Source organism: Pogoniulus pusillus (genome assembly GCF_015220805.1).
Source record: "Pogoniulus pusillus isolate bPogPus1 chromosome W unlocalized genomic scaffold, bPogPus1.pri SUPER_W_unloc_1, whole genome shotgun sequence".
Lineage (NCBI taxonomy): Eukaryota > Metazoa > Chordata > Aves > Piciformes > Lybiidae > Pogoniulus > Pogoniulus pusillus.
The window spans coordinates 1565032-1590598 of record NW_026974535.1 but is presented as its reverse complement, the minus strand read 5'-3'; the positions used below and the strand labels follow the sequence as shown (position 1 = coordinate 1590598).

Below are 25567 nucleotides of genomic sequence, written 5' to 3'. Positions count from 1 at the left end.
GCCCATAAACCAGTATGTTTTTTGGCCAGCCATGCAGAGTCTTCAGATGATTTAATATGAATTATGCAGAAGCCCATTTATTGATCATAGCAGCCTGAATTTATACACTCAGCCAGTAGAGCACAGGCCTACACATTAGCACAATTAGTCAGGGATGACCCACCACATCTGCATACATACACACCTTGTTATTCTCATTAGCAAAGGTCCATTATCTACCCCTTCTGAGATAAGGTGGCCAGATGCATGTCAGAACCAACATCTGTTATTACAAGGATCTGCCTGTTGTCACTTCTCTTCACTTCGTTCCCACAGCTCTCCTGCACCTGCACCTGCACCCCACAACTCTTCTGCATTCTGCATTCTCACACTCAGCCCCTGCAAAACTGGTGGAACTTGTGGAATTGGTCACTATGTGATACTGCTTTGCCTGACAAAAGAACTTGAGAAGTGGCTTGGGGACACACATCTGAAGGACAGATGTCTGAGAAGATACAGTCACCAGCCATTTGGAGGTGTTAAAGGACCATGGACAACAGGTCAAGTGACCATGAAGTTACAGTGCCTATGAATAATGTATGAACACCAGGTATAGGCAGGGATAGGATAATGATTTCTGGAAAAACTGGTGAATCTGTGTGGGAATGCAGAATGCAGAAGAGTTGTGGCTATCAAGTGTAATTTCTTTGTTCCACACCTGCAAAATTTGTGCTTGGCAATCCCAAGCACAAATACAGGCTGGGCAGTGACTGGCTGGAGAGCAGCCCTGAGGAGAGGGACTTGGGGGGGGGGGCTGGTGGACGAGAAGCTCAACATGAGCCAGCAGTGTGCACTTGCAGCCTGATGGGCCAACCATCAGGAGAAGTGTGGCCAACAGGTCAAGGGAGGTGATTCTCCCCCTGGTGAGATCCCACCTGGAGCATCACAGTATCACAGTATCATCAAGGTTGGAAGAGACCTCATAGATCATCAAGTCCAACCCTTTACCACAGAGCTCAAGGCTAGACCATGGCACCAAGTGCCACATCCAATCTTGCCTTGAACAGCTCCAGGGATGGCAACTCCACCACCTCCCCGGGCAGCCCATTCCAGCATCCAATCACTGTCTCAGTGAAGAACTTTCTCCTCACCTCGAGCCTAAGGCTGTGTCCTCTTGTTCTGGCGCTGGCCACCTGAGAGAAGAGAGCAACCTCCCCCTGGCCACAACCACCCCTCAGGTAGTTGTAGACAGCAATAAGGTCACCCCTGAGCCTCCTCTTCTCCAGGCTAAACAATCCCTCAGCCTCTCCTTGTAGGGCTTGTGCTCGAGGCCTCTCACCAGCTGCGTCGCCCTTCTCTGCACATGCTCAAGCATCTCAATGTCCTTCCTAAACTGCGGGGCCCAGAAATGAACACAGTACTCAAGGTGTGGTCTAACCAGTGCAGAGTACAGCAGCAGAATGACCTCCCTGCTCCTGCTGACCACACCATTCCTGATGCAGGCCAGGATGCCATTGGCTCTCTTGGCCACCTGGGCACACTGCTGGCTCATGTTCAGGCGGGTATCAAGCAGCACCCCCAGATCCCTCTCTGTTTGGCTGCTCTCCAGCCACTCCGACCCCAGCCTGTATCTCTGCATGGGGTTGTTGTGGCCAAAGAGCAGCACCCGGCACTTGAAGCTATTGAACGCCATCCCACTGGACTCTGCCCATCTGTCCAGGCGGTCAAGGTCCCGCTGCAGAGCCCTTCTGCCCTCCAACCCAGCCACATCTGTCCCCAGCTTGGTGTCATCTGCAAACTTGCTGATGACTGACTCCATGCCCTCATCCAGATCATCTATGAAGATGTTAAAGAGGATGGGGCCCAGCATTGATCCCTGAGGGACACCGCTAGTGACTGGCCGCCAGCTGGATGTGTCACCATTCACCACCACTCTCTGGGTCCGGCCCTCCAGCCAGTTCCTAACCCAGCACAGAGTGTTGCCATCCAAGCCGCGGGCTGACAGCTTAGCCAGCAGTTTGCTGTGGGGGACAGTGTCAAAGGCCTTGCTGAAGTCCAGATAGGCCACATCCACAGGCCTCCCCACAACAACCAAGCGGGTCACCTGATCATAGAAGGAGATCAGGTTGGAGAGGCAGGATCTGCCCTTCCTAAATCCATGTTGGCTGGACCTCAGCCCTTGGCCATCCCTCAGGTGTGCAGTTATTGCCCCCAAGATAACCTCCTCCATCAGTTTCCCTGGCACTGAGGTCAGGCTGACAGGTCTGTAGTTCCCAGGTTCCTCCATCCGACCCTTCTTGTGGATGGGGATCACGTTGGCAGTTTCCAGTCTCCTGGGACCTCTCCGGTGAGCCAGGACTGATGGAAAATGATGGAGAGCCGCTTGGCCAGCTCAGCTGCCAGATCTCTCAGCACCCTAGGATGGATCCCATCTGGTCCCATGGACTTGTGGGTGTCCAGGTGGCTCAGCAGGTCCTGAACTAATTCCTCGTGAATTTCCAGGGCAACACACCGCTCCCCAACTCCATCCCCCAGTTGAAGAGGCCACTTGCCTTGAACTCCTCCCTCCTTACTGCTGAAAATTGAGGCAAAGTAGGCATTCAGGACCTCAGCCTTTTCTTTGTTATAATGTTCCCCTCCTGGTCCAGTAAGGAGTGGAGGCTCTTCTTGCCCTTCTTTTTAGAATTGATAAATTTATAAAATTGCTTTTTATTATCCTTCACAGAAGTGGCCAGCCTAAGTTCTAACTGGGCCTTAACCTCTCTATTTTTTCTCCTGCATAAGTACTGTGTCCAGTTCTGGAGCCCCCATTACAAGAAGGATGTGGACATTGAGGAGCATGTCTAGAGAAGGGCCATGAGGATGATCAGAGGGCTGGAGCACCTCTCCTATGAGGACACCCTGAAAGAGTTGGGGCTGTTCAGTCTGGAGAAGAGGAGGCTCTGAGGTGACCTTATCATGGCCTTGCAGGATGTGATGGTTTGGGCATTCCCCGCCCCGCCACACTTTGGAAATCACCCAGACTAGACTCAGACAGCTCTGGGAATTGAATGAAGCTTATATTTACAGCTTAGCAGAATATACAAGCAGATATTTACAGTACATACAGTTATATACAGAAATATACAAGGTAAAAGGTAATACAGAAACACAACTCCCCTCCCAGAAACTTGGGTCCCCAGGAGGGGCTCCCAACCACCCCTTCACCTTCCCCCTACCCCTCTCAACCTTAACCCAGTCCCAAGGAAGTATGGAGGTTCAGCCAGGGGGTTAGGAAGCAAAGTGGATTAATTACAGAAATGGAGGGTGAGGTTAGAGAATAAGATACAGCTCTAAGCTCACCAGCAGCAGAAGTGTTTATCTATGTTTTTATTTCTTGTTCTTATACATCTCAGCAAGCCTATGAGGGAAGTAGACATCACCATTGTTTTCCTTCCACAGCCTGTAATCTAATTCTTCTCATGAAAACATTCTAGCTAGCTTCAAACTAGCATACAGTATCTGAAGGGGGCCTACAAAAAAGCTGGGGAGGGACTTTTTAGGATATCAGTTAGTGACAGGACATGGGGGAATGGAGCAAAGCTGGAGGTGAGGAGATTCAGGCTGGACGTGAGGAGGAAGTTCTTCACCATGAGAGTGGTGAGACCCTGGAATGGGTTGCCCAGGGAGGTGGTTGAGGCCCCGCCCCTGGAGGTGTTTAAGGCCAGGCTGGATGGGGCTCTGGCCAGCCTGATCTAGGGTAGGCTATCCCTCTCTGTTGGAGAAATTCTTGCTAGCTGAGGACACAGAAATCATAAACATGAGCAACCCGTGCTGGGAGTATCCTTGAGTCCACCTTGGGAGTTAAGATAGCAGGCACAGGGTAGCAACCCCCCACATGCAGCTGCAGGTGGGCAGAGTTTAGCCAGCCCCAGAGGCTGACCCTCAGATTGTTATGGTATATTGACCTATCCATGCCTTACAAGTAATCCTGTACCCTCTGATTGTAACCAATCTTGGTGGAGCACGCTTCTTGTAAGAATGCATATAAGTCACTGTATCACGGAAATAAAGTGGATTATGACCATCTAACCATATTGGTGAACAAAGAGTCATTTTACCCAGGTGCTCCACCAAGCCCATGTCAGGGGGGTTGGGACTAGATGATCCTTGTGGTCCTTTCCAGCCCTGACTGATACTATGAAAAGTTTTTCTCCCTTAACAGTGTCGGGAATGGGAAAAAGGATTGAAATGGTATTTTCTGCCTCACACATCTGTGGAGCCATGTGAAAATAACACCCATAGGAACAGAGTAATTTCCTGTTGCTCTCCTGCTGCTGCTGCATAGGAGTTATTATAGGATTTTTAAGAGATGTTGGGTCATGTAAGGTCGCTCCTCAAAAACCATTCTTTCTGTAAAAGCTTGTCTTTTTCAGCTGTAGGCATCTATCAGCATCACAGTGTGGGGTGGCCATACCCCACCATACCCACCTGTTGCAGAAACCTGATTTTGCTTGCTGCAGGAATGTGGTCAAGGCCCTCACAGATCAATGTGATCAAAGGCAATACCACATGGACTCCAACTGATTCAATGTAAATTATGCCAGAGACCTCTACTGATCATTTCTGCTCTCAATATATCCCTCAGGGCCACAAGGCACACGCCTACACATTAGCATAATTAGTCAAGGACAACCCACTCCATCAGCATAAACCACGCCTTGTTTTTCTCATTAACAAGGTGTCCATTATCCATCCTTTCTGAGATAAGGTAGCCAGCAGCTGGTGGGAACCAAGGTCAGCATCCACCTGTTATTATCCTTCTTCTTCAACTCCGTTCCCACATCCTTCTTCACTTTGCATTCCCACACCCACCCACGTCCCTGCACAGTACCACCCTCTCTGTCTCACTCCTAGCCCAGCTTCTCCCCTGTTCCGTAACCCCCTAGAAAGGAGATACTGGCCTGACCCATAAGAGCTGATGTAGCTACAGGAGTCGCTCACCCACATACCGTAGAAGCATTATTGTGGGGACCGTTGTCCCTTTAATCACGCCTGTAGGCGCGGCTTCTGCGGCGCGATGAGGTCAGCGGTGAGCGTGCGCCGTCACAAAAGGAAGTGTTGGCGGCAACAACCGTCAACACTGGGGTTTGTGGGCTGCAGCGGCAGTGCGTGGGCCGCGCCGCGCCGTGCCGCGCCGCGCCGCGCCGTGCCGTGCCGCGCCGCGCCGCGCCGTGCCGTGCCGTGCCGCGCCGTGCCGCGCAGCGCCGTGCCGCGCCGCGCCACGCAATGGCCCAGCAGCAGATGAGCAGCTCGCAGAAGGCGCTGATGTTGGAGCTGAAGTCGCTGCAGGAAGAACCAGTGGAGGGCTTCCGGATCACCCTGGTCGACGAATCTGATCTCTATAACTGGGAGGTGGCAATCTTCGGGCCCCCGAACACCCTCTACGAGGGTGGTTACTTCAAGGTATGGACTTCCCTCTGCCTTGCTGAGGGATCGAGCCTCTCGTCACCACATTGGTCCGGGGGAGCCACCGCTGGGGCCTGTATACTCCCACTCTCTCCGACTGCTGGGCCTTTTTGTTGGGCTCGGTGGAATGACTGGGGCTCCAGTGGGGCCGTCGCACTACGGCCCCTGTCAGCCCTTCCACCCATCACGAGAGGAGGGAGGATAAGTAGTCTCGGCTCTGTAGGTGGTGCCCCGGCAGCTGCCCTTTCTTTCCTGCTGCTGGTGGTGGGGGTATGGAGACGGTTTGTCGGGCAGAATGACTGGGGTCTGTAGGACTGCTCTTCCCCTCTGACTTGGGATGCACTTCGGGGAGAGAGGAGGGTGTCACGCTGTCTCTATTCTGTTATTTCCCATTTTAACACCAAAGAAAGGCAGTTATCTCATAGCAGAGCGAAAATTCTTCCCTTCCATCCTCAAGTTGTCCTCATCTCTGGTCTGTGTATATTTATTTCAAATGGGCTTCCCAACCTTCCCTCAATAGAGGTGTGTGTTTTCTCATAACCTCCCTTAATTTGTCCAAAATCTCAGAGGGTGTTTCTGTTGGTCCCTCTTGTACTGAATCCAGCACTGACCAGTTAATTGCTTTGGGTATAGATTTTTTTAACTGCTTTAGTAACAAAATCTTGGTATTGTCTTAACCACTCATGACCTGCAGCTTGATTCATGTTCCACCCAGGATCATGTAAGGGAAATAAATCCCTTGGGTTACACTGGGTACCCTCAGCCTTTTCAGTGGCAATGTCTAATCCATTTTTATGAATCAGCTACTTCTCAGTTTCGGTCATTTGTTCCAATAGCAACTGCACATCCTCCCAGTCTGGGTTATGTTGCCAGACCAAAAACATGTTGTTGTTCCTATCGGATCATTTCAATATTCCCTAGCTTTCACCCTCCAACTATCCAAATCTTGGGTGGTGAAGGGTATTTTTAGCCAAACTGGTTTACCATCTGGACCAACTGCCTGCCTTAAGGGTGCCTGGATAACCGGTCTTTGTGCCCTAGTGTGTGCTGCAACGGGGCTTCCTACCTCTGAACTGCTCCCTTCATCTGCACTGTCAATTTGTTCTGCCCTACTCAGCCTCCATTGCCATATCTTGTGCTTGGGTTGGGGGCTGGTAGAATTCAGACAGATCCCTGGGATCCTCCCTAGAATTATCTAGTTTTAGACACCTCTGTCCAATACTGCATGCTGAACAACACCTTCATAATCTAGTATTTTGCTTGTCTTTCAGTTATCTTTTTTTCAAGGCCAGAACCAGTGGGTCATATGGAGCTCTGAGCCCACAAATCTCTCTGGTATTTGAGATGATCTCTCAGAATTAATTCTAGAAGAGTATTATAGTTTAAAGTTCCATTCAACGGCCATTGCTTGATTTTCTCCAATTTATACAGAGGCCACCATTGATTGCAATATTTGATGAGAGTCCTCTGACTTGTGTTGCCTGCTGGTGGGCCACCAATTTCTTTCCAATGAGCCAAAATACACCCTAGAGGACTTTGCCTCACCACACCCCCACTCTGGCTTCCCCCCCATCTTATACAGCAAAACAAGGTATAGATTGTCTTACAGATTACACAAACAATGGTCAGTTTTAACCACACAGGTCTTACTAATTCAATTAATACCCAGACTAACATCAATTTCTTAATCCCTTTTAAGATACTGTTTTTCACCACTATTTAGGCAGGAGAAAAAAGACCCAAGGCTTTCTCTCAGATTCCTGTCTGTTTCAAGTTACAAGCTGTGTCTTGGTCTCGTTTTCTCCCTTTCACTTTGTCTTTTCTCTGGCCATGCCTCTCGCAAGATGATGGAACTGCAGATCAAGACTCTGCACTCACTTTGTAGGCAATTCTATGTCTCATTCACACTATCACAATTTGCACTTTCAGAGCTCTGGGTGATAATTCAATGTCTTTACCATGCAATAACCTTCTCTTTGCTTACGCAAGAGGCCTTAACATGTTTCAGGGAAGCACTATTTCACCAACTAAGGCCTTTTTACCCAGGGGAGAGCAACTCCCTTCAGGTAGTTGTAGACAGCAATGAGGTCACCCCTGAGCCTCCTCTTCTTCAGGTGAAACAACCCCAGCTTCCTCAGCCTCTCCTCATAGGACTTGTGCTCCAGATGCCTCACCAGCTTTGTACCCTTCTCTGGGCACATTCCAGTATCTCGACATCTCTCTTGAATTGAGGGGCCCAGAACTGGACACAGTACTCAAGGTGCGACCTGACCAGTGTTGAGTACAGGGGATGAAAAACATTCTTAGTCCTGCTGGCCACACTGTTCCTGATACAGGTCAGGATGCCATTTGCTCTCCTGGGTACACTGCTGGCTCATGTTCAGCCTACTATCTACCACTGTCTTCAGGTCCCTTTCTTCCTGGCTGCTCTCCAGCCACTCTGTACCCAGCCTGTAGCACTGCTTGGGGTTGTTGTGGCCAAAGTGTAGAACCCTGCACTTAGACTTGTTAATTCTCATCCTGTTGGCCTCTGCCCACCCATCCAGCCTGTCTAGGTCCCTCTGCAGGGCTCTCCTACCCTCCAACAGATCCACACCTGCTCCTAGCTTGGTGTCATCTGCAAACCTACTGATGTTGGACTCAATCCCCTCATCCAGATCATCAATAAAGATGTTCTGGACCCAGTGCTGATCCTTGGGGAACACCACTAGTGACTGGCTGCCAACTGGGTGTGGCACCATTCACCACCATTCTCTGTGCTCTGCCATCCAGCCTCTTCTTGACCCATATCAGAGTGAATCTGTCCAAGCCATGAGCTGCCAGCTTGGCTAGGAGCTTCTTGTGGCAGACAGTGTCAAAGGCTTTGCTGAAGTCCAGGTAGACTACATCCATGGCCTTCCCCACATTCACCAGGTGGGTAACCTGATCATAAAAGATCAGGTTGGTGAGACAGGACCTGCCCTTCCTGAGCCCATGCTGGCTGGGCCTGATCCCTTCGCCATCCTGTAGGTGCTTTGTGATTGCACTCAAGATGACCTGTTCTATAACCATGCCTAGCACTGAGGTCATGTTGACAGGTCTGTAATTTCCAGGTTTCTCCTTCCGGCCCTTCTTGTGGATGGGCGTCACCCCTTTTCCAAAAACATACCTGATATGCACTGATGGTTCTTGTCTGTCCTTGCAAGCGAACTGTATGAGTTGTGGAGCCTTCTCAAAAAAAATCTTTGGGGGCACCCTGAGGGGTTCCACTCTCAGCAGATCATGCAGTCAGATAGAGAATGTCTATCCTGGGTTAGGACCGATCTCTCTTCCTCCAGTAGAGTCAACTCTCTACAACACAGATTTTTGGGAAGTCAGGAAAGATGAAATTGTGTTTCTTATAACTTAAACTAAATATAACAGTATAAGGGGAATAAACTACTGCAGAAAAATATAATAACCTTAAGGAAGACGGGGTAGGGGTCAAGTGGTGAAGCAGCAAAAGTAGCAGCAGCCAAAGCAACAGTGGGCACATCAGGAGCAAGGGGTAGGTACAAGCTGTGCTTCCAGACATAAAGCTCTTGATGTTTCAAAGAAATTATATTAACTTATCCATTGTTGCCATTATATGGCCTATCCCTAGAATGTTTGCCTTTCCACTTAGAGCTTCCATTTCTAAGTTTCTCTGTTCTGATTTTTTTTTAATATTTGAGCTCAAACTGCCACAATCCACCCCTTTTAATACAATTCCTATTGGAACATCAAGTCATTCTGTCTAATTAGGGACAACATCAGTGTCATGGACGGTGGTCCTCCAGGCTTCAGGCATTTTCTCCAATTCCCGGCCATCCATCTCCCCATTTCCATCTGTCTCAGGCATTGGCTAGCTCAGAAGTTTTGGGAAACAGTCAGATATTTTTCTTCAGTAAATGGGTTGGAGCAGGACTCTTTGCACTCACAGGGATCATACTCATGTACAATGGGTTTTATGGACACTGCAATTAGCTGCAAAAGAACTCATAACAACTTACGTCTACATGCTCTCTGCTAATGTCAAGTTCCTTTGTGGAATATATTGTATTTCACCATTCTTTTGCATAACCCAGTATGTATGAACAGGTCCTTCAGCAGAAACCACTGCTGGGACAGGAGTAGCTTCCCCTGAAGGGGAGAACACCCAAACAGGCTTACCCAACAAATTCTTTCCATGAATGACAGGAACCCTGTCACCTTCTGCCTTTTGTAACACATCTGAATGAGCTGGACCTTCTCGGTTGGCAGAACCTCTACTGTTCACTACCCAAGTAGCTTGGGCTAGATGTTTCTCCCAATTCTTTAAAGTTCCTCCCCCCATTGCCTTTAAGGTTTTCAGCAAGCCACTGTAATGTTTGATTTTTGCCTCGGGCAGGTGCATAATAGATGATGTGGTAAATCCACTCAATGCCGTGCTCTTTAGCCCAAGTTTTTATGAGGCTATTCTTAAAATGGGTGCCGTTGTCTGTCTCAATTCTCTCTGGAGCACCATGTCACCACAGGATTTGTCTTTCCAATCTGAGAATGGTGTTGCATGCAGTGGCATGGGAAACTGGATAGGTTTCCAGCCATCCAGTACTTGCTTCTACCGTGGTCATCACATATTGCTTTCCAGTCCGAGAAGGAGGTAGAGTGATGTGACGAATCTGCCACACTTCACCGTATTTGTACTTTGCCCATCGCTCACCATACCACAAGGGCTTCAGGCGCTTGGCTTGTTTAATAGCAGCACAGATATCACAGTTGTATATAACTTGTGTTAGGGTGTCCATGGATATGTTGATTGCATCTCTACCTTGATGTCCTCAGGAATCCTGGGCCCACCCGGCTAAGAACAGTTACACTTTGCATTGGTTTGAAACACCTTGGCAGCCAAATCTGCCTGATGGTTGTGCTGGTGTTTCTCAGTAGCTTTACTCTTGGGCATGTATAATAGTTTGGTTGTTACCAGCCTCCCCACACTTTGGAAATCACCCAGACTAGACTCAGCTGGCTCTGGAAATTGAATGAAGCTTACTATTTACAGCTTAGCACAATATACAAGCAGATATTTACAGTATATACATTTATATACAGAAATATACAAGGTAAAAGGTAATACAGAAACACAACACCCCTCCCAGAAACCTGAGTCCCCAGGAGGGGCTCCCAACCACCCCTGCACCACCTTCTCGCCCCTCTCTACCTTACCCCAGTTCCAAGGAAGAATGGAGGTTCGGCCAGGGGGTTAGGAAGCAAAATGGATTAATCAGAGAGACCAGAGAGAGAGATGCAGCTTGGAGCTCCCCAGCGGGAGTAGTGTGTTCTCTGTGTTTGGATTCCTGCTCCCACACCTCTCAGCAAGCCTATGAGGGAAGCAGACATCATTCAGTTTTTCTTTCACAACCTGTTATCTAGTTCTTCTCACCAAAACATTCTAGCCTGCTTCAAACTAGCAGAATCCACCCTTGTCTACTTCACTCAGTGTATTGCTGAGAACTATCTGATCTAATCTAAACCAATATTTACACTAATGAATATTACAAGTTCAGTTCACATTTCATTCTGGCTGTCTCAGGTGTAGGTGATTCAAAAGCTTAGAACAGTTTGTCTTGTCACAGATGAGACGAGAACAGGGACTCCCGGGTGACATTGGTTTCATGCTCACATACTGTAGATTCTTCCATTGTTGGACGCCGATGGTACCTAGAACAGAAAAGTCCTAACAGCTTGTATTATATACTCTGAATTTAGACTCTCTCAGAGTTAGATTCCTCTGTGGAATACACTGGATTTCACCATTCTCCTGCATTACCCAGTAGGTGTGACCAGGACCTTCAGCAGACACCACCCCTCGGACAGGTTTCCCTTTGCCTGAACGAGAAAATGCCCAAACAGTTTTCCCTAACGGATTCTTTTCACGTACAACAGAAACTTTATCACCGTCTACTGTTGGGACCAAGTCTGATTGTGCAGGTCCTGCTCTGTTTACTAAACCTCTACTCTTTACTGACCAGGTAGCTTGTGCTAAATGCTTTTCCCGGTTTTTCAGAGTTCCAATCCGCTGTTGCAGAGGGGGATTCTCTATACCTATGCCTATTTGGCAGAGGTGAGAAATTAATTTGAGGTGATATAAATTTTATATAAAAATATAATTTGTTGGAATTATTATTTATGAACTCTCGCCACCCCCAACCACTGTGTATTAAAATTAAGTTCTGTGCCAGATTATGAAAATAATTAGGATGCAATATATACAGGGATTTGGTTAATAACTAGCAAAACATTCAACTATAAACAGAGAGAGGAATTTCCCCTTTGGCTTAGTGCCGCTTGGGAGCTTATGCTATTTGCCCAGCAGAGGGGCTGAAACTCTGCTCTAAGGCAGAGGCAACTTACATTACAGAGGTATTAAATCTTTACTTTATAAGTATTGCTATTATTAATCACCCTCTGGGGTTGTGTCACAGCCTGTGCCCAATGTCCAGACTTCAGGGGCTCTGCCCATGGACTCTGTGAGGCTGGAATCTTTCCATCTTGAGGGGAAATAGGTGAATCTTCCCAGTCTCTGGGGTAAACAGGTTTTCTAACCTTTCTCCTGGTGAGGATGATCTCTGCCTCGATGCTGTTGTCTTCTTCTGGATGCTGCATCCAGGGATTATCAGCTTGGCAGGATTACAGGAACAGGAGAAGAATGTCCATGCTGGCTCTGGCACGGTTCTCTTCACACGGGTAGCAGCTCGTGTGTTTGTGGGTGCAGACAGTCCAGAAGTCTGCTTCCTGGTTCTCTCCAGGCAATGAGCTGGGAGTCTGATCTCAGTAGAAAAATCAAGACAGCTTGCAGATATGCACAGCTGGTGCTGGTTTAGGAGGCTATCAGCTCCTTATATATATATAAATGTGTGCAGGCTTGAATGAGCTCTGCATCTAAAGTACGCAGGCAAGTAAGCTGCGAATAATATCAGCTTGAGGTCTGAGCATCAGAGCTATGCAGTGGCATCCGAGTGTGTGAGTATGAGCGGCTGAGCGCTTCAGGTGAAGGTCAGAGCTGTGTCTGATCCTTGCAGGTGGGTCAGAGAACTGAGCTGAACATGTGGTTCACCCATGCATCCCTCTTTATGGACTGTGGGCCGAGATCAATGTGCCCTTTGGCCACCAGAGTGACCAATCAGGTTGGCAGTAAGCCAAACCTTACCATAATAGGCAGGAGGCTCTTGCCTGGATTCTCCCAAATATGGGGATCACATGGGTTTGCCCCAGGGGGATACGAGCTGGGTGCGTGTGGCTTACGCAACTTGTTTACAACCAGGGGTCCTGGTGGAGAAACATGTCCAGGCATGCATAGGCATAAAGAAGCCTCTGTTCGGCCCTACAGGCCCTCCACGACACCCGCATGGCTTTTAGGGTGGTTTTCAGCAAACTGTTGTAGCGCTCAATCTTCCCTGAAGCTGGAGCATAGTAGGGTATGTGGTAGATCCACTCAATACTGTGCTCTTTGGCCCAGTTTTTCACAAGATTGTTTGCTGGCGTTGCGCCCTAGAGTAACGACTTTGGACCACCAATATGGTTAGATAATCATTCTCCATTTATTTCTGTGTTACAGTGAGTTATATGCTTACTTGGAAGAGGCGTGCATAGCTAATTTAGTTCAAGATTGGTACGTGTGGAAAGTACAGATTGGCTTAAGGTTATGTGTGAGGTACAGATAGGTTAACATATAAACAACCTGTAGGGTCAGCCCCCTGCGGCTGGCTGACTCTGCCCACATGCAGCTGCATGTGGGGACTGTTATCCAGTGCCTGGTTTCCAGCCTCCGAGATGGATTCAAGGACACTCTGCAGCATGGGGTTGCTCATTCTTATCAGTTCATGTCCTCTGTTAGCAAGAAATCCATCCTCAATTCCCTCTTTTTCTTTTGAGCAACCCAGGCTTGATCTCCAACTTTGCACAGGCTGTGTTCAACACAGGAGTAAATAATACAGCTACAAATCAATAATATTAAAATCAGAAAGAGAAAGAACCTGTTAGAGCTTTTGCTAGTAGCATTAGTTTGGCAAGCTAACAACCCAAGCTTGGCTAACAATCCCAAACGCTTTTCCTCTCTGATGCTAAGTGAGCGACAGTAAGTCATTTGTTCAAAAGGCCAAAAGATCCAGACGAACATCACAGTCACAGGAGAGTGCATGTGTGCCATGTCTTTGCTGGCTCTGTGTGGCAATTGTAGAATCGCAGATGTATCAGTTGTCCAATATTCTTTCTCAGACTCCCATTGTTCTGGATTCACTCCATAATTTTCAGAAATCTTGATGTTTTCACTACACTACTTTGCTATGAGCTGCATCTGTCTATTGTGCTTAAGAGCTACTAATTTCTGAATATGATACAAAGATATGCCCTAGATGTTGCCTTCAGACTGTTGGGCCTAATTCCCACAGTTCTTCTATTTGTTTAAAAATTAAGGTAGTATCTCTCATCTTTTTGCAGGGCCCTTGCAAAAAGGTAACAAGCACATCGCCATCTTTGCCAATAAGTGGTTTGGCCCTTATAACAGAGACTAAACTGATCTCTATTTTGCTGTTGTCCATTCATTGAAACAGAATTGCTGGAAACTCGTGAAAATATCCGAATTCGTTAAGCATGATCAAAGCCTTCTGACCTGTACACACACAATCATTATGTCAGTACTTCTTTCCAGTTCTTGCCACAATATCTGCCATCTGAGCAAGACTTCTGCTCACTGCAAGAAAACAGGCTGGCCAAAACAAGCTGGTATCCATCAAAAGCCTGTGAACATAAATGATTGAACGCATCAACAAATACAAAACCAGATAAAAACATATTCATTCCCTAGGCTAACAAATCCTTTGTCCTTGTCTGTGTGATGTAATTCTCTGTATGATGTGACTAGAAAATTTTCAAATTTTTTCTTCTTCTTTCCTCCTTTCCTCTCTATCCCTTTTTCTCCTTTTCTGCCTTTTTCTCTTTTTTTTGTTTGGTTTTACATGATCCTAGTGCTATCTAGATATAAAGAAAAACCTAAGAAAAAATATCCCACCATATCCCTATATCCTAAAATCCCACAATTGTTGTATTATAAACCTTTTCCCTTAACTATATTATCTATCAACTAAAGGGAATTTAAGGAAAAAAAAAAAAAATCCAAGAAAATATGGTACCATGGTCTTTACCATCAGTAACAACTGATTCCCACAGTGCATCTCCCACTTCTCTCCAGCTCTCTGGGCTAGAAATCATACAGATCTATTGCACAAAGTCCCTCTAACTTCCTATGTGATCAGCTCACCGAGCTTGGTCCTGACATAAGCCCTCTCACAGAGAACAGGCTCGCCAAAAATGCAGTCCTGTGTCCCTTTCGCAGCCTCACCTGCCTATATGGAGTACTTGGCCGCGGTTCCAAGTGTCCGGCTTACTGCCTCCTTTTTTGCAGCGCCTTCTGTCATGGTGTTGCTGGTGACATTACTTTCAGTTCGAAATGTCCGCAGTGTTGTCGGTGTGTCCTGACCCCAGCCTGTTATCGTGGTCCTGCCCGCTGCTGATCTGCATACCTCAGTCTTCCCCGATGCCTGGTTGTCCCTGTTCGAGATGGATTCAAGGATGCTCTGCAGCACAGAGTTGATCATTCTTATCAGTTCTTGTCCTCTGTTAGCAAGAAATCCATCCACAGTTGTTCTTGAAATGAGTGCCATTGTCTGATTCAATCCTCTCTGGAGTTCCATGTCTCCACATGATTTGTCATTGCACACCAAGAATGGTGTTATGTGCAGTAACATGTGGAACTGGATAGGTTTCCAGACACCTGGTGCTGGCCTCTATCATCATTAGCACATACTGCTTTGGGGTTTTTGACCACAGGGAAGTTTCTTTGGCACTGGGTCTAGTGGCAGCAGATGGACTTCATCTATCCCATACAGGGAAAAGAATCCTTGTGCATGAGTTGGCTGGGCTCATTGACAAGGCTTTAAACTAGCTATGATGGGGGACGGAGATGTAGCTGGCCTTGTCAGTGAGAATCTTGGGTGTAATAGCCCAGCACTTGAGGAGCAGGGTGTGGGCATTTTAGATAACCAGAGGGTCTATCCCCCTTAAAGGCTGAAAACTATGTACTCCATCCCTGAAATGTTAATACATCAATGCATGTAGCATGGGGAATAAACAGAAGGAGTTAGAAATCCATGTGCGGTCAAGGGGTTATGACCTGGTGGAGATTACAGAGATATGGTGAGACAGCTCGCATGACTGGAATGTGGTCATGAATGGCTATGTCCTTTTTAAGAAAGACAGGTCAGCAAGCTGAGGTGATGGAGTTGCTCTTTACATGTGGGAGCAACTAGAATGTCTTGAGTTCTGTCCAGGGGTGGATGAGGGGCAAGTTGAGAGCTTGTGGGTGCAAATTAAGCAACAGGCTAGCATGGATGATACAGTTGTGGGTGTCTATTACAGGTCACCTGAGCAGGATTAGGAAGTTGATGAGGCCTTCTACAGACAGCTAACAGCAGCCTTGCACTCACATGCCCTGGTTCTCATGGGGGATTTTAACTATCCATATATTTGCTGGAAGGCCTACTCAGCCAGCCGCAGTCCAGGACGTTCTTCCAGTTCATCAATGATAACTTCTTAATGCAAATGGTGGAGGAGCCCACTAGGAGGGGAGCACTGCTGGATCTTATCCCCACCAACAAGGAGGGTCTGTCTGAAGCTGCAAAGGTCGAGGGCAGCACTGGTCTTAGTGACCATGAGATGGTGGAGTTCAAGATCTTGTCTGGTAGGAACAGCATATGAAGGAGGACTACAACCCTGGATTTCAGAAAGGCCAAATTTGGCCTTTTCAAGCAACTGTTGGATGAAATCTCATAGGACTGGGTACTAGAAGGCAGAGGGGCCCATGATAGTTGGTTAGCATTTAAGGACTTATTCTGACAAGCTCAAGATAAATGAGAGTCTGGTTCGGCAAGAGAGCAGTATTGAGGCTAGCTCAGCTGAAACCTGCTTTTTTGAAGCCTTTTCAAAGCTTTTTTTCTCCACTTTGGGACTCTCTCAATCACACGTATGTGTCATGCAGAATTATCCACAGTGACGCGCGTGATTGCTCATGTCTAGGTGGAATTTGTCTCTTCCTGGGCTGGAATTGCCTTTCAGAAGGTGGGCGTCTGTTCCTGATGGCAGGAACATGCACCCATTCTGATGACGCAGGAATGATATCTTTTACCAGATTGGCAATGTTTTTAAGATCCTCCTTCACTTCTTTCATGCTGTTCTTAATGCCATTCTCAATACCTTCTTTAAGCTCTGTACCCAGAGTTTTTATGGCACAGATTATAGTAGTCAGGAACACATCATCCCCCCAGTCTCTGTCTGCTTCCTCAGAGTCTAGAAGGACTTTGTCCCCACCAGCTTGAGAGACTCTGTAAACATACTCTGCAATGGAGTCACCTGGCTGTCTCGTGTATTTGACCTACAGGTCGCTGAGCTGCGTGTCTGTGTACTGCCTTTTGATAATGGTGGTCCCTGCACCACCTTTTCTGCCTTCAGAGAAACCCAGAAGGGGGGCAGGGAAGCGGCGGAAGCGGCAGGCACGGCAAGCTACATGGTGTTAAGTGCTCGCTTGAGGGTGAGGCAGAGGGGGCGGTGCCTGGCGAGCAGGCGATTTAAAAAAGGAGTGGCAGCGGCAACACCGGAGCCTGGTTTGGCAAGAGAACAGTCCTCAGGTTAGGTCTCTCTGCTGAGCTCAGCCCGCAGCATGTGCCGAGGAGGGAAAAAAAAAAAAAAATCCCCACCCAAAAGAAACCCACAAACCCTTCACACCCTAACTAACTACCATTGGACTTCCAAGAAAGAGAGACGTGGTGCACACTAGGTCAAAGCTTTACAATGCTTGTAAAACTGTGGGCGCCCAAACAGAACCCACCTGTAGGAATGCAGGTATTCAGGCAACTGGCTGGGGGGAGTGTTGGAGCCTGGCACTTGAAGTCAAGGGTGGCAGAGTCAATGGCTGCATTAGGTGTGAGCAGATTAATAGTCTTCTTAACCTAGTGGCTGAACTGAAATGCGAAGTGGAAGGGCTTAAGGCTGTGTCATGGGTTTTTTAAAGAGAGCCAACAGAGATTAAACTCTCAATTCAAATTGGAGAGAAAATACAGAATTATACTTAGAGAGAGAGAATACAGCAATAGACATTATAAAGCAATTATCATGGCAACCCCCCTTAAGTTTCTCCCATTCCCAGAAAACTAAATCTACACTCCCCAGTGCTCCAATCCCCCCCCCCCCAATGCCTCCGCTATCCAAGAGGCCTACTGCTTACATGTTCCTGATAAATTGGCTCCTGCCACACACTCAGGGCAGGAGGAGGAGGAAAGGAGAACAAACTGACCTTGTTGTCAGTTTATAAAGAGATAGCAGAATTAGGGGATTGAATAACAATCTTCTAGTCCCAGAAATTTTTTTTAACCCTATGGCCTCAACCTGCGATGTTCCACCCCTATATTCAATCCCATAATTCCTGCTCGTCACACTTCTCATCTAACTAGGCACAGATTCTCTATGTAGTGAACAGTGCCATCAAAATCCTGCATCTTTCTGGTGCTTTTCTTCAAACCCATCTGTCACTCAGATCCTGGGCACAACTCTTCTCATTGAATGGGACTTCTCAGATGACATCAACTATCTGAAGAGACTCAATAACAACTTGTACATACTTCAAACTCAAACTGTTTCAGTCCAAAATCAAAACTTCTTTGCGGAACACACTTGATCTTGCCACCCTCCTGCACCAGGAAATAACCTCCCCTTGGGCAGGTTCTATCCACACCCAAAGGCAGAAAACACCCATACAATTCTCCAACAAATCCTTTTCACAAACAAAGGAACTCTATTTCCATCTGCATTGTGCTCAGCAGCACTCAACACCAGTAATGGACAGTCCCAGTCCGTTCTCACTCAACTCTTTGCAGTCTGTGCATCCAAGCAACCACCCACTGCAAAGTGTCAATTACTCATTGCAGATTCTCTTAGAGTCCTTCTCAGCACAATCTGGCTCAGTCCACAGTCATCTCAAATGGTGTGTCTCTACCCCTGGGGCAGTCAAATGGGGCAACTAAGTCCAGTTCACTTCCATTCTTCAAGCTGTTGCTCCAGTTTACTTCTCATGCATGCAGGAGTGAAGATCCCTTTGTCACAGATGAATTCCATCTCTCTGTCACAGATGAGTTCCAGTATCTACAAGAATCTCATGCTGTCGGGGTACGGAGGCTGGCGAGAAGCAAGATTGGGGTACTGACGACTCAAGACAGCAGCTTCTAGGCATCTGTGCATCAGTACCATTTATTAAGGCAATATAATGGCTTATATAGCCCCCAGAGGGGGTGTGCACAACCAGCCTGGGGCTGGCAGAAGTGGACAGTACAGATTGGTCCCAAGTTATGTGTAAGTCAGAGATAGGTTACCTGTGGTAAACAACCTGTGAGTACCACCCAGGGGGGCTGGCCAGGGTCAGCCCCCCGGGGCTGTGTCTGCCCCAGGGGCCGGCAGTTTCCACCCCCTGACAGCTGTGCATGGGTTGCTCACTGTTCTTGGCCTAGGCCTCTGGGAATCAGTAAGACTCCAAGGACACTTCCCATCACAGGGCCTGATGTTTACATTCCATACCTCGTTGCAGGAGAAAGCTTCCCACACCATGCTTCCACTTTTCTCTTGTACCAGGCCATCCACTACCCCTGTAGGTACAGTCCTGCAGGTCCTCTGCTCTAGCTGCACAATCAGAAGTGAACCCCCACACCAGCAGTCTGTGCCCTTATCTTCCTGCTCCAGTCTACTTCAAATTTGTTTAACATTTCCCAGCACCTCTCCCTCCACCTTCTCAACAGACAGCTGAGAAGGAGGAGGTTCAGGTGGTGGACGGGGAGGAGGTAGCAGAATAGGGAAGAAAATGGGATCAGTGCCATTCACAGGAACCATTGCCTGACCAGCAGTGTCCATCCTCACCACTGCCTTACCGGCCAGAGGAGGCACTACTGTCAGGGCACCCTTGCGGCTCGCCCTGCCGCTTGAACTCAGCTCTAGGGCAGCTGCTGTCACTTCTGCATCCGCTGAAAACTCAGCGGTGATACGCAGGGACACACTGCCATTTGCTGTTAGTCCTGGCTGGCTACCCTGTGCAGAACGGGCAGGTGTGCTCAGGAAGGGGGGCGAACCCCCTTCCCCTCTCATGCCCGCTACTGCCAGTTCTGCCACAGTAAAGTTCAGGCAGACTAGCAGCAGGGGAAGGTGTCTTGGGTTCAAATGCAGGTTCCCAGAGACTCGTATAAATTTAATAGACCCAATGACAATTTATAGAATTTATAGAGTGCCCTCCCCTCTTCCCCCTCCTTTCCCCAAAAGACAGGGAGAGAGATAAAGGTAGGGACACCCAAATAAATCAATCTCATTCGATTTGGAAGTTAAAAAGGAAAAGTTTAACAATAACTTAGGAAAAGGGATTGGAGGTAGGGGAGTTTACAAAGGATAAGGAAGGGAAAACAGCAAAATACAAACAGGGATGGATACAACCTGAGTAGTGTGATGGTGTCTCTGTGTCGTGGCTGCCATGTGGTGTGCTGGTATGTAGTATGAGTGTGTGTGGTCATGAGTGAACGCAGGAAAAAAAAGAAGAGACAGGAAACTCCTCTGTCTTTTATACCACAGGAAGTGGGGGGAGTGGGCTAACCATCACCTGGAGTGTGGCCCACCTCTGGGGAGGGGCCAAGACCCCTAGGGTCAGGTTCAGGGTCACTCCCCCAGGAGTGTTAACCCTATACAGAAGGGAATCCCCATTGCTGCTCTCCGCATCTTTCCCAGCAGGACACACTCCAAATGCAGGCTTGCCATCTACAGCCTCAGCCTGCCTGTACACGCTGCCTGTGCTGGGACAAGAAGGATACCTAAGCATGGCCGTTTCTTCCGAAGTCACCAGCTCATCCCCTGAATAGGGACTGGCTGCGCTCAGCAAGAGGGTGGGCACCACAGCGATCAGCCTGCCATGGAGGATGGCGCTGCTTCCGTGTGGCGCCATCTTCGAAATGCTGCCTGGACCTATGGGTTCAGGGGAGGCCACCGGCACAGCCGGAGCCACCTGCGTTTCCACCACCCGTGAATCCTGATCCGGAGGGGAAAACACGCGTGGGTTTGCCTGCTCCACTGTACCCCACGCCTCCAGCTCACCTCATGCAGGGCTGCTTGCACCCTGCTGTGGGTCAGCACGAGCCGTGGCCGCTTCAGGGGCAGGGGTCCTATATCATCTTCAGCCAGCTCAGACCTTTCAACTCGCTTCTTGCCGCTTCTCTCTCCCTGCTCCGCCAGCCAGGAAGGGAGCGGCTCACTTCTCCAAGCCTTCCAGCTCTCCATGCCAGCTTCACCAAGATGCCCCATTTTTCCTAGGGTCTAATTCTGTATTTTTCTTCAATTCAGTCCATGCCAAACCAACCATCTCGTTCCCCGTACAGGCCACCAAAATTGTGTTGTGGGTTTTTTAAAGAGAGATGACAGAGATTAAACTCTCAAATAAAATTGGAGAGAAAAATACAGAATTGTATTTAGAGAGAGAATACAGCGATAGACATTACAAAACAATTAACATGGCAACCCCCCCTTGAAGTTTCCCCCATCCCCAAAAAACTAAATCTGCACTCCCAGTGCTCCAATCCTCCCCCCCACAACGCCTCTGCCATCCAAGAGGCCTACTGCTTACATGTTCCTGATAAATTGGCTCCTGCCACACACTCAGGGCAGGAGGAGGAGGAAAGGAGAACGAACTGACCTTGTTGTCAGTCTGTAAAGAGGTTGCAGAATTATGGGATTGAATAACACTCTCCTAGTCCCAGAAATTTTTTTTTTACCCTATAGCCTCAGCCTGGGACAGGCTGAAAGGGAATGGAAATGAGAGTTGGACCTACAGCACCATGCTCTGCAGTCCCTATTACCAGAGGGAGATGAACCAAGTAACGAGGGAGAATGGATGCAGGTACCTGCCAGAAGGGGCAAGGGTAAACCCTTCAGCCATCCTCAGCTGCCCTTACACAACAGATATAGGGCACTAGAGGTTGAGGGTGAGGTGGTTTTGGAGGAGGCAGAAGCATCACCAGCTGGGAGGGCAACTGAAACAAATCAGTTGCCCCCTCGCATCAGAACAAGTACCCACAAGAAAAAGAGGAGGGTAATTGTTATTGGTGATTCTCTTGTGAAGGGAACAGAGGGCCCCATATGCCAACCAGACCTCTTCCACAGGGAGGTCTGCTGCCTCCCTGGGGCCCAGGTCAGGGATGTTACCAGGAAGCTGCTAACTGTAGTGAAGCCCTCTGATTACTATCCCTTATTAGTTATATAGGCAGGGAATGATGAGGTTGATAACAGAGGGCTAAAAGCTATCAAAAGGAACTTCAAGGCACTGGGAAAAGCAGTTGAAGAATCAGGAGCACAGGTAGTCTTTTCATCTGTACCCTTAGTCACAGGTTGGAATGCAGAGAGGAATAGGAAAGTGTATTTGATTAACAAGTGGCTCAGAAGCTGGTGCCTCCAACAAAACTTTGGATTCTTTGATCTTGGGGAACTTCATATTGCCACAGGTCTGCAAGCAACAGATGGGGTACAACTGACACAGAAGGGGAGAAGGACCCTGGCACATGAGCTGGCTGGGCTTGTTGAGAGGGCTTTAAACTAGAGTGGAAGGGGGAGGGGGTTAAACATGACAGCACCAGAGATAAATCAAAGAGAATTGAGGATGGTAGGCTAGAGCTAGGGGTAAAAGCAGCAGCCCAGCTGAAGTGCATGTACACTAATGCACGCAGTATGGGTCACAAACAAGAGGAGATGGAAGCCTTGGTGCTGGAGGAAAACTATGATATTGTCGCCATCACTGAAACGTGGGGAGATGAGTCGCATGATTGGAGTGCTGTAATCAATGGCTACAGACTCTTCAGGAGAGACAGGCAAGGGAGAAGAGGTGGAGGAGTGGCTCTGTATATTAAGGATGCTCTGGATGTCATGGGGGTAGAAATCAAGGATGATCATGTTGAGTCTTTATGGGAGAGAATTAAGGGGAAGGCCAACAAGACCGATACCCTGGTTGGAGTCTGTTATAGACCACCCAACCTGGAAGAAGAGGTTGATTTATTACTCTTTAAACAACTGAAGGCTGCCTCAAGATCACCTGCCCTTGTTCTGGTGGGTGACTTTAACCTACCAGACATCTGATGGAACTTAAATACTGCAGAGAAGAGGCAGTCTAGAAGGACTCTAGAGTGTGTGGAAGACAACTTCTTATCCCAACCTGCTGCTCACAAATAGAGAGGGGCTGGTAGGGGATGTGGTGGTTGGAGGCTGCCTGGGGTCCAGTAACCAAGAAATTATACAGTCTTCAATATATGGAGAAACCAGGAGGGCCATCCAGAGAACCTGCACGCTGAACTTCCAAAGGGCAGACTTCAGCCTATTTAAGGAACTAACTCAGAAAGTTCCTTGGGAAACAGCCCTTAAAAAAAAAGGGGTCCAGAAAGGTTGGACCTACTTCAAGAAAGAACTCCTAAAGGCACAGGAACAGGCTGTGCTATTGTACCGGAAGATGAGCTGATGTGGGAGGCAGCCAGACTGGATGGGCAAGGAGCTGCTAAAGGAATTAAAGAGAAAAAAAGAGGATGTATCACATTTGGAAAAAAGGAGAGGTATCCCAGGAAGAGTTCAAGGATTTTGCTAGGTCTTGTAGAAAAAAATGAGAGGGGCAAAAGCCGATTTAAAACTTAGGCTGCCACTGCTGTTAAGGAGAATAAAAAATGTTTCTTTAAATATATGAATGGCAAGAGAAGGGCCAAGGACAACCTCCAGTCCTTATTAGATAGAGAGGGGAATACAGTGACAAAGGATGAGGAAAAGGTAGAGGTGCTTAACACTTTCTTTGCCACAATCTTCAATAGTGGGCCAGATTGTCTCCAGGACAACTGGCCTCCTGAGCTGGCAGATGGAGTCAGGGACCAGTAGAGTCCCCCTGTAATCCAGGAGGAAGTAGTAAGGGACCTGCTGAGACACTTGGATCCTCACAAGTCCATGGGACCGGATGGGATCCATCCTAGGGTGCTGAGAGAGCTGGCAGCTGAGCTGGCCAATCCACTCTACATCAACAGTCCTGGCTCACTGGAGAGGTTCCTGAAGACTGGAAGCTGGCCAATGTGATACCCATGCACAAGAAGGGTCGTAAGGAGGAGCCAGAAAACTACAGACCTGTTGGCATGACCTCAGTGCCAGGCAAGGGCATGGAACTGGTCATCTTGAGTGCCATCACAAAGCACCTACAGGATGGCCAAGGGATCAGGCCCAGCCAGCATGGGTTTAGGAAGGGCAGGTCCTGCCTCACCAACCTGATCTCCTTTTATGATCAGGTTACCCACCTGGTGAATGTGGGGCAGGCTGTGGATGTAGTCTACCTGGACTTCAGCAAAGCCTTTGACACTGTCTGGCACAACAGGCTCCTAGCCAAGCTGGCAGCTCATGGCTTAGACAGATTCACTCTAATATGGGTCAATTAATTGCCGGATGGCAGAGCCCAGATAGTGTTGGTGAATGGTGCCACATCCCGTTGGCAGCCAGTCAGTAGTGGTGTTCCCCAGGGGTCAGTGCTGGGCTCATGTCGCGGAGGGGTATTTTGCCGCCTACGCCAATTTTGGCAGAGGGGAGAAATTTATTGAGGAGGTCCTTCACATAGGCAGGGGGGGTCGGCAGGGCTGTTATCTCACGGGATTGAGCGGGGCTGTGATGCGGGCTTGTGACGTATGCCGTGGGAAGTTTAAATCCCCGCCGGGTGGCGCGCCCGACACCATTTTGGCTGCAGAGCCAAGAGAGAGCCAGCCTGCCCGCGGCTGCGATTTTGTTTTGTTTTAGCTCTTCCTGTATATAACTGTCAATACCACTGTGCACCATGCCTGTCACTCGCACAGTGAAGGGCAGAAAAAGCGTGTGCACCCAGACAGACTTGACCCAACAACACACAGGAGTCCAGGCTACTGGCTGCAGGGAATGCTGGAGCCTGTCACTTGCTGTAGAAGGAGAAGGGGCGAACAATTGCGCCTGGTGTGAGCAGGTGAACTTTCTCCTCACCTTGGTGGCAGAACTGAAAGATGAAGTGGCTGAGCTGAAGGATGAAGTATCCAGGCTCAGGTCAATAAGGGAGAACGAAAGGGTGCTGGATCTGTGGGAGCAGGCCATGCTGATTGCCCCTGCTAAGGGAACTACCCCTGGAAACAGGTGGTGTTCTGCTCAGTTCCCTCTGTGGCAAGGGAGTTCACAGAGAGGAACAACAGAACCTATGCCATCAACAACTGGCTCAAGGGATGGTGCGAGCAGCGACACTTTGGGTTCTTTGACCATGGGGGAACTTCTACTGAGCCAGACCTGCTTGATCCAGATGGGGTGCAGTTGTCTAAGAGGGGCAGGAGAGTCCTGGCACTGGAGTTGGCAGGGCTCATTAGGCGGGCTTTAAACTGGATCTGAAGGGGGTGGGTGAGGCAATTACTCTCTCTAAGAAGGAGAGAGTGGGACGGATACTAGAGTCAATTGAGGAACCGAGAGCCCAGCTGAAGTGCATCTACACCAATGCACGCAGCTTGGGTAGCAAGCAGGAGGAACTGCAAGTCCTGGTCCACCAGGATGACTATGATATAGTTGCCATTTTGGAAACTTGGTGGGATAACAGGCACGATTGGAGTCCTATACTGGGAGGATACAGCCTCTTCAGGAGAGATAGGCAAGGGAGAAGAGGAGGAGGGGTGGCTCTGTATATTGGGGAGTCACTCCTTGCCACTGAGCTTGAAGTGAGGGACAAAGGGATTGAGAGCTTGTGGGTTAAAATCAGAGGGAGGGCTAACAAATCTGACATCCTGGTTGGAGTCTGTTATAGACCACCCAACCAGGATGAGGAAACAGATGAGGTATTTTACAAACAATTGGAGGCTGTCTCAAGATCATCAGATCTTGTTCTTGTGGGTGACTTTAACCTGCCAGATATCTGCTGGGAACTTAATTCAGCAGAGAGGAGGCATTCCAGAAGATTTCTAGAGCGCATGGAGGACAGCTTCATGACCCGGCTGTTAAGTGAGCCTACTAGGGTCAA

The 25567-nt window shown here is 48.4% G+C and overlaps 1 protein-coding gene across 2 annotated transcripts in view; it reads left to right on the top strand.

Annotated features, from left to right (window-relative positions):
• The first annotated feature begins 5202 nt into the window (after positions 1 to 5202).
• LOC135173775 (ubiquitin-conjugating enzyme E2 R2-like) overlaps positions 5203 to 25567 on the top strand; it is a 379188-nt gene continuing 358823 nt past the window's right edge. For both annotated transcript variants that reach the window (XM_064140920.1, XM_064140919.1), the window contains exon 1: positions 5203 to 5424. In XM_064140920.1, the coding sequence (XP_063996990.1) occupies positions 5248 to 5424 (177 nt within the window). In that variant the 5' untranslated portion in view covers positions 5203 to 5247. The remainder of the gene's footprint in view (positions 5425 to 25567) is intronic.